The sequence below is a fragment of the Mustela nigripes genome, chromosome 5 (genome assembly GCF_022355385.1).
Source record: "Mustela nigripes isolate SB6536 chromosome 5, MUSNIG.SB6536, whole genome shotgun sequence".
In the NCBI taxonomy this organism is placed as follows: Eukaryota; Metazoa; Chordata; class Mammalia; order Carnivora; family Mustelidae; genus Mustela; species Mustela nigripes.
This window is the reverse complement of record NC_081561.1, coordinates 133,715,083-133,723,722: the sequence shown is the minus strand read 5'-3', so window position 1 is coordinate 133,723,722 and position 8,640 is coordinate 133,715,083. Positions and strand designations below refer to the sequence as shown.

The 8,640-nt window shown below is 51.5% G+C and overlaps 1 protein-coding gene across 2 annotated transcripts; it reads right to left on the bottom strand.

Moving 5' to 3' along the window:
• Nucleotides 1-1,284: 1,284 nt before the first annotated feature.
• Nucleotides 1,285-7,254, bottom strand: LOC132018390 (UL16-binding protein 3-like). 2 transcript variants are annotated; one of them, XM_059401253.1, is made up of 5 exons: nucleotides 6,780-7,254; nucleotides 5,382-5,645; nucleotides 4,889-5,164; nucleotides 4,104-4,235; nucleotides 1,285-2,342 (listed from the first exon to the last, which is right to left on the bottom strand). In XM_059401253.1, exons 1-4 carry the CDS (start codon nucleotides 6,916-6,918, stop codon nucleotides 4,111-4,113), a joined length of 804 nt encoding a protein of 267 aa, XP_059257236.1. In that variant the 5' UTR covers nucleotides 6,919-7,254; the 3' UTR covers nucleotides 1,285-2,342; nucleotides 4,104-4,110. The 2 variants fall into 2 exon arrangements, with proteins under 2 accessions (XP_059257236.1, XP_059257237.1); XM_059401254.1 differs by having other exon boundaries at nucleotides 2,307-2,373.
• Nucleotides 7,255-8,640: the final 1,386 nt, after the last annotated feature.

Sequence of the window (8,640 nt, the reverse complement as noted above, 5' to 3'; positions counted from 1 at the left end):
TTCCAGGGTCCTGGGATTGAGGCGCACATCTCATTGGGGTCTCTGTTTAGTGAGAAGCCTGCTTCTCCTTCTCCCTCTCCCACTCCCCCTGCTTGTGTTCCCTCTTTTGCTGTGCATCTGTCAAATAAATAAATAAAATCTTAAAATACAAAAAGAGTAAAACTGGGAATGAATCATCTGTTCCCTTTCATTAGATCTTGATCCACCCTTTGGATCAGAAGCCATAAAGGAGGGGCTGAGAGGCCTACCCGAAGAGAGGGACCTGGATCCTGGTTTCTGGATCTTTAGGGGAGGCTGTTAGACACAAATCCATCTTCCCTTGTCTTCAGCCTCTCCTCACCTTGGTAGCTAAACACAAGGTCTGAATGTGACCATCCTTGCCCTGCCACACCCTTTCCTGGTCCAATCAGGTGACAGCATCCCATTCCAAAAGCAGCTCAATGCCCCCTCCTGAGCCACTCTTAGGCACCTCTGCTCAAGGCAGGGGCAGTTCAGCTGACTGGGGCTCTGGGCTTTGCAGGAGGCTAGCTGCCAGGTTCTGAGAGCACCAGGGCTGAGCCACGTGTCCCAGGGGACCCTGGAGCTCTGGCCTTCAAATCTCATCCTGGAGAGTCTCTCCCAGGGGCCCTCTGTCTTAGCTGCCACCACCCAAGGAGAGCTGTGTGTTCTGCCTCCTCGAGGGAGAGCTGAGGGTGCTGCTGCCTGTGGGTGGTCCTGGGCTTTGCCCCATCCCAGGAGCACATGGCTTTTACACCAGTGTTACTGGACCTAGCAACTCAGAGAAACTCAATGACTGTTCCATATTTTTTATTTGAGAGAGAAGGAGAGAGAGAATGATAGGGTAGGGGTGATGCGGGGTATGACGGGGGTGGGGTGGGGTTGGACCCTGAGCACTGAGAACGAGGCAGGCAGAGGCCACCAGGGGAGCCTTGCCTCTGCAGAAGGCAGATACTTACTGGACTGAGCCACCCAGGTGCCCCAATAATGGCTTCCAATAAAAAAAATGAGATTTTTATCATACCAATCAGTAAACAAGATAACCTATTTATTAAGCCACTAATTGACCTGAATTATGTAAATGTGATAAGAATTGGCTTCCAATTTTAGGCTAAATTTGATAAGTAAAAGTTTAATGAAAATTTTAAGCAACGTGACATTAAAGATTTGTCGTAATAAAAGATGGTGTGTTTTAGGAAATAGTTCTGGCGCAACTTAGTTAATAGTTCTGGCGCACCCATCCCTCCCACCCTCCCCCTCTAAAACTCTGTTTGTCAGAGTCCACAGTCTCTCATGGTTCATCTCCCCCTCCGATTCCCGCCCCCTTCATTTTTCCTTTCTTTCTCCTAATGTTCTCCAGTGTATACCTTATGATCCACAAGTAAGTGAAACCATATTATAATTGACTTTCTCTGCTTTACTTATTTCACTCAGCTTAATTTCCTCCAGTCCTGTCCAGGTTGATGCAAAAGTTGGGTATTCATCCTTTCTGATGGCTGAGTAATATTCCCTTATGTATATGGACCACATCTTCATTATCCATTCATCTGTTGAAGGGCATCTCAACGTTTAGAAGCAGATCTGTTTCCTTCTTGAAGACTCACTGTTCCTTGAAGGAGGTGAGTCAGAGGGGAGGAATCAAAAGAGAGTCACTACTGGAGATGTCTGGTCTGGGGAAATTCTAATCTCATTGCTTCATTTCCAGAATTTCTTCTGCATCCAGAGTGTCAGGATCATGTCTGATACTGACAGATGACTATTTGAGAGGTGGTTTCAGAGAGATTGAATGCCATTTCTATCCACTGCATCATAATGTAAACTTCTGAAATAATGTAACCTTTAATATTTTATTTAAATACCTATTTAAAGGATAAATTTCTAAAGGAAACTATCATAAATACAATCTTGTCCTACTCAACAGATCTGAGTGTCAGAAGAAAGAAGCCCTGAGATTCTCCACTTTCACAGAGTATTCTTTTAGCAATGAGCAGCTCATGATATTGACGAGTGTCTGATTTCCAACACTGAAGGAGAACTTGGGAAATATTCTCTTTGTTCAGAATTCTTGTTCAGGCAGTTAGAAGGCCAAGTACAGGAATCCCAACAGTTAGCACCAGAGCATCCATGTTACGAAAAAATGCAGAGGTGGATCATCAAGATGGAGAACAAAGGCAGGGAAATATTCCACCATAATCACGATCTCCTGGAGGACTGGAGGATTCTGTCTTCGCCACAGAGATCGAAGGTCCCATCGGTGGACACGGACAGCAGGTAGAAGCAACTCATCAGAAGGGAGAGCGAGTGCAGGAGAGAGATCCTCAGGCCTTCTGTAGCAACTTCAGCCTCTAAAAGAGGAAGAGGAGCTTGTTCCTGTAGCTGAGAAAATCTTGGGTCAGTTTTCTTGGGCTTCTCCCTCCCCAGTTACTGCCTGGCTTAAAGCCCAGCTCACACCGAAAGTCAAGTAACACCCTACACTACCCCCACCTCCAACCCTGGGACACCCAAACCCGGGGTCCAGCAGCCTGACCAAACCCTTCCCTCATTACCACAAAACAGTCAGATTCAGGCCCTACTACTCAACACCTAGGCTCAAGACAAAAGCCACCAATGATTCATCTGTTCCCATGACATAGATCCTGGCCCCCCTCTGGCCAGGTGAGAAAGCCCAAGAGAGTGGCTGGGAGCCCTCCCCAGAGAGGGACCTGAATCCTGGTTCCTGTAGCCTTGGGGAAGATTGTAGGCAAAGAACCATCTTCCCTTGTCTTCAGCCTCTCCTCCCCTTGGTAGCTGAACACAAGGTCTGAGTGTGACCGTCCTTGCCCTGCCACACCCTTTCCTGGTCCGATCAGGTGACAGCATCCCATTCTAACAGCAGCTCAATGGCCTCTCCTGAGCCACTCTGAGGCATCTCTGCTCAAGGCAGGGGCAGTTCAGCTGGCTGGGGCTCTGGGCTCTGCAGGAGGCTAGCTGCCAGGTTCTGAGAGCACCAGGGCTGAGCCAGGTATCCCAGGGGACCCTGGAGCTCTGGCCTTCGAATCTCATCCTGGAGAGTCTCTCCCATGGGCCCTCTGTTTAGCTGCCACCACCCAAGCAGAGTAGCATGGGAGCAGAGCCCTGCAAGCCAGCCTTTGGTTGGATGGACAACGGCCTTCCCACCCCTCTTCTTTGGTTCAGACATGGACCCCTCTCCTGGACGCAGCATGGAGAGGTCCCCCATCCCTAGGACACATCATGTGCAGCCACCTGCTGCTCTCCCCCAAGCCAGAGTGTTGTCTTTGCCCGGTGCTCCTACTGTTTGCACACCACCCTTCACTCGGGCCCTTCCCAGGTGAAAAGTTGTTCTGAGCCAGGCCTGATTTTGCTCAATCCCTTAGCAAAAACAGGATGCAAACTTTGGGGTCAGGAGCAGGGGAGCCCTGTGCTTTCCCACCAGCCTTAGCGAGGCACTATCAGAGCTCAAGGATAAGTTTGCCCTGGTAACAGCTATCAAGCATGTGAGAACTTGGTCTTGCCTCCTTTTATGCGTCAACTTGATGGGCCAAGAGATGCCTCCCAATAGCTGGGAAAACATTCTTTCTGGGTCTATCTAGAGAGTGTTTCTGGAAGACATGAGCATTTGAATCAGTAGACTGAGTAAAGGAGACTGTCCTCATCGAATCCATGAGGGCCTGAATGGAACAAACGGCGGAGGAAAGGTGACTTTGCTCTCAGTTTGGCTGGGCCATCCTTCTCCTGCCCTCAGCGTTGGTCATTAGCACTCCTGGTGTATGGGTCTTCTGGCCAGGACCTAGACTTACACCACAGATACCCTGATTCTCGGGCCTTTGGGTTTGCACTGGAAGCCCACCACCAGCTTCCCTGTTTCTCCAGCTCACAGACCCCCCAGTCGTGAGCCAATCCCTTGTAATAATTATCTACCTCAACTTCTACATCAACAGCTCCTGGTGAGTCTCCTTCTTGGGAGAATCTAATACAGTCCAACGCATCTGGTCTCGTGTTCAGGTGAGAAGGTTCAAGTAATAGGACAAGGGCTGGCCATTCGCCTTTCTCTGTGCTCACCCCAGGCCATCTGCCTCTCACTTCTGACTCAGTTCTGCCCACAGTACCTGTCATTCAAAGGATTATGCCTTGGACAACAAGGAGGATTGAGTGCGTGAGGACCACAAGGAGGACAGAAGTGATCGGCCTGATGGCGGCGCCTTTGACCAGAGGTACATGCAGGGTTGTGGCCGGTGCTCCTGAAATGAAAACAGAGTAGTGAGAGCCCTGATCAGGGGCCCCAAACCGGGGGCATGAGTCTTTAGCTGCTGCTTCCCCACGTAATCCTACAGCCCAGATGTCCTCCTTCTGCCGTGTTTGTGGCAGCCGCTGTGACTGGTCCTGGGGATGGAAGATTCATGCATGTCATATAGCTAATGGGGGAAGCAAGGCTTTCCGTATAGACAGTCACTCGTGCTGTGACAGAAGAGGAGGGGACACGTATGGATGGTGACAGAAACATCTTGTCAGGAGCTGACATTTCACCTGGCACTGAAGGATTTCGAGAAAGAGACCAGGGGACACAAAAAACAACAATGAGGCTCAGAAAAGGGAACAGTAAGAAGTAAATCTCTGGAAACAGAATGAGGCCTGCAGGTTGGGGCCAGGAAGAAATCCACAGAGAGAAAACTGAAGGTATGTGCAGTAGGGAGAGATGCCAGGAGGTGAGCAGGGAAAGGAAGGACACTAGGACACACTAGTGGTCCTTGTACTCCCAAGCACAACTCATCATGTATGCATCATTACACACACACACACACACACACACACACACACACACTCATACACACACTATGGTGGGGTCAGCCAATCTTTTCAAGAGAACCAGTACTCCAACCAGTGTTCTAGTTACCTATGGTCTCCTGCATCTCATTGCTGTGCTCCCGCAGTTTCTGGAGCCATCTCTTACAGTCTCCGTTTGCGATCTTCATGAGGAGCTCAGTCAACTCTCTGTCACCGTCCAACATGTCCTTAACCTGTTGGCCTCCAGGAGAACTCTCTATCCACTTTCTGTTCTCCAAGTCAAACTGATAGGTTAACTGTTCAGTGAAGACAATCTGCCAAGATCCTGTGGTGTGTCCGTTGGCCCCACGCTTACACATCAGGCTGACTGGAAGGGTGAGAGAATCTGCCCCCACCCCCACCAGGGGAAACAGGTCAGCTTCTGGACCTGACCAATCCTTTGCCCCACCCACTTTGCACACTTCTCAGCTCCCCTTCACCCTCCTGCTCTGGCCTCCCTGTCTGCCCTGGCTGCTGGGACCCACTTCGAAGTTTTACATGAACACCATAGCTCCCCAGCCCTGCGAAAGTGTTCTCCTTCTGCCCTGGGCCTTCGTACTTACTGTTCTTAGTGAAAATCTCTGCTTTGATGTCCAGCAGTTTCTTTCTGAACTCTTTCCCCAGGTCCTCCAGAGGTTCCATCTGTGTGTCCCAAAATGCTGTGTCCTTCAGCTTCATCCCCCAAGGACCAACGGATATGACCCGCTTGCTTCCACAGTCATAATAAAGAAACTTGTTTCCATTGACCTGGCCTTGAATCTCACACCATGGATGTCCAGACGTGGCCTGAGGTGTGATGGAGAAATTGTAGGAAAGCGAGAGAGCATCTGGGAAGGAAAAACACAGGTGGAACTTGGTGCTGGAAGAAAAAGAGCAGCAGGCACCCCGCTGCCATCCAGGTGACAGCAATAGAATGTGTGCAAGACAGAGCAAGGACTGTCCCCTCACAGAGGCTCACCCTAGTGTAGAGGCTGGTGCCCTTCCACTTTGGGGATAGGATCAGGATACCTCTGCCTGGCAGGAAGCCACATATCCCCAGATGGGAATCCGCGCCTAGCAGGCCACAAGCTGCATCAGTCACTCTACCCAGTGCAGGCACAGGCCAGCCTGGCCATAGCAGAGGAGGCCTGCATGTCACAGGACTGTCAGGACACAGGCCAGTGTCCTGTAGGAAGATGAGGGGCAGGGAGGGGGCTGCTCCTGAGGAGCTGGGGCAGGGTAGGGGCAGTGAGGATAGCATCCAAAGTCAGAGAAGGGAGAGTTCAAGACCATGGGTCACAGGATTCCATAGGGCCCAGCAGATGGCCCTAATGAGATCTAAGGATGAGTCCAGGTAAAGTGAAGAAAGGCCTGTCCCCTGTTGCACGGACTAGATTATGAAGAATTTTCTGAGCAGAGACTAGAGGAAGGGATCACAAGGCTCAGAGAAATGCACAAGTCAGAATGATATAAAATAGAAGCAAAACAAACAAAAACTCCCCAAACAGGAAAACCCAAAAAGGTCCACAAAATATATCCAGGGGGAGCATGGGAGGGGCGGGGGTGGGGACTCCTGGAGAAGTTGCTTCAGGGGCAGAGTCGCGGGGGTGTGCGGGGTCCAGGCCCTGTGCGATCGCCCTGTCCAGTACGCAGGGCGGGGCTCCAGGGCTGGGCTCCCGCTCCCCGAGGGGGCAGGCGGGGGCGGGGGCGACAGCGGACTCCCCGCCGCGGGCTCTCCCCCTCCCCCTTGCCCCCCCCCCCAGTCCCCCGCTCCATCGCCCAGAGCCGGGCAGTCCGTGGTCGCCCAACTTCCTCTTTTCCACAAGGCGGCAAATTCCAGGCGGCGGACTCCGCGGAGCAGGAAAGGAGCCCGCGGGCGGCGGCGGCGGCGGCGGCGGCGGCGGCGGCGGCTTGGGGGGGGGGATGGGGGGTGGGGGGGCGGCCCAAGCCGGCGACAAGATTCCCAAGATCCCGGGACTCACCTGTCCCTGCTCCGCCGCGCGTCGCGCCCACGACCGACCCGGCCGGCGCCGCCGTGATCCCGCGCGGCAGCCGCAGGAGAAACAGCAGGAACAGGAGCCCCGAGGGCCCCGTGAGCGTGGCGGCGGCCGTGGGCTCCATCGCGACCCCGAGCCGGGGTGGGGGGTGCCAGGTGAGGCGCGGAGCGGCTTCCGAAGGAACCCCGGTGGGAAGCAGAACGCGCTTGCTGGGCCGGGCGGGCTGCGCGGGAGGGCGCCTGTCTCCCGCCGAGAGGGACGCGGTCTCTGTCCCGGAGAAGCTGCTCACCGTCGCCCAACTTCCCCTTCTTACGCTTGCGGCAGAGGCGAGGGAAGGCGCGCGGACGGAGGCAGGAGAGGCAGAGGAAGCGGCCGAGGACCGAGCCCCAAGGGGAGCCACCGGCAGAGCTGAGGGGCAGAGCGGAGGTGCTGAGCGCCGCTGTCAGGGGGAGGCGGCGACAGACTGAATCGTGCCAGGGCGACTGCAGCCGCCTCTGTCAGCATCTCTGGGAAGGGGCGGGGCGAGGACGGGCTAGGAAGGGTTTTCATGCGTGAAAACCACTAGACAGAGCCACATGGCCCTATGGGTGTGACAAGTTAACTGGATTCTTTGGGGGGCACTAGGTGAATTTTACCCCCATCTTTTGTAAGCATCAAGTTTGGTGAGATATAATTTATAGGCAATTCTCCCTTCTTTTTGAAGGCACCTAGCTTCATGTCCCCTTTCTTTGCAAGTGTAGGAGAAGCATCTGGGCCTGTGGCCACTTTTAAAACACGTTCTCAGGCTCTGAAAGTAGAAGGAGAGGAATGCTATTCCTCCAGCTGTGAAACCCCTTAGCAACCCGTAAATTCTACAGAGAATCCTATTTCCAAGCAGTGCTACCTTCAGGTTTGCAGAGGAGGAAAAAAATGAGTAATTTTTTTTTTTTCAGTGACCACACTTCAGCTCTGAGACAAAGTGAGTGTTGGAGCAAGAGTACATCACTTTCACTCACGATCATCTCCCTATCCTACAAATTGCATAAAATCAGCCACATAATGCTCGACTTATTGTAAGTATGATAGATAATAAAGTATCCCATCCCCTTCAGTCACTGGAAACACTCTTGTTAGTTCTAGGCTTTGAGAACTAAATAGCCACATTGTAAACAACAGCACCTGGAGGAACCAAACTCAGCTGACTGAATCAGGTGTGACCCCATGTGTGAGGGCTGTAACAAAAGCTGGATGAACTGTTCTAGCCTGCATTTATTTATTTATTTATTTATTCATGGAACATAGATTTATCTACTTTTCGTTTCCTTTTACAAAGGAACTCAAGATACGTGGGTCTGTGGGTAAGCATGTCCTGTGTCAAACTGGAAAATGTACTATGAGAAGTCACGTGTTTCAAAAAATTGTGAAAAGAATTTAAAATCTGCCAATCAGCTAGGAATGCCAGGATAAGAGTGAACTACCGTTTACTTCTCAATTTCCACCAGAAATTTAGGTTTTTAAGGGTTAACAATTCTAGTATAGAAGCTTAATGAATAATTTTAAATGGTTTAAAAGATATTTAAGGAATATACCTACACTGTGTGAATTGTAGTACTACTTTGCCTGTTGAGGAGAAATCACTAATATTGTTTTCTTTTTCCTATTTTTAAAAATTTAAACTCAATTAAATGATATATAATGTATTCCCAGCTTCCAAGGCAGAGGCTAGCGGTTCATGTCTCACAAAACACACAGTGCTGACTGCACCACGTGGCCTCCTCCCCCACAGTGTCCACCACCTAGTTTGGCCATCCTGCTCCCCCTCGCCCCTCCAGCAGCCCTGTTTATTTTCCATGAGCTCATAGCGCTT

Coding starts and splice junctions, on each gene's coding strand:
- LOC132018390 (XM_059401253.1), bottom strand. CDS start 6,918: ATGGAGCCCACGGCCGCCGCCACGCTCACGGGGCCCTCGGGGCTCCTG. Junction 5,646..6,779: donor GCGCGGCGGAGCAGGGACAG/GTGAGTCCCGGG, acceptor TTTCCTTCCCAG/ATGCTCTCTCGCTTTCCTAC. Junction 5,165..5,381: donor AGAGATTTTCACTAAGAACA/GTAAGTACGAAG, acceptor GGGTGGGGGCAG/ATTCTCTCACCCTTCCAGTC.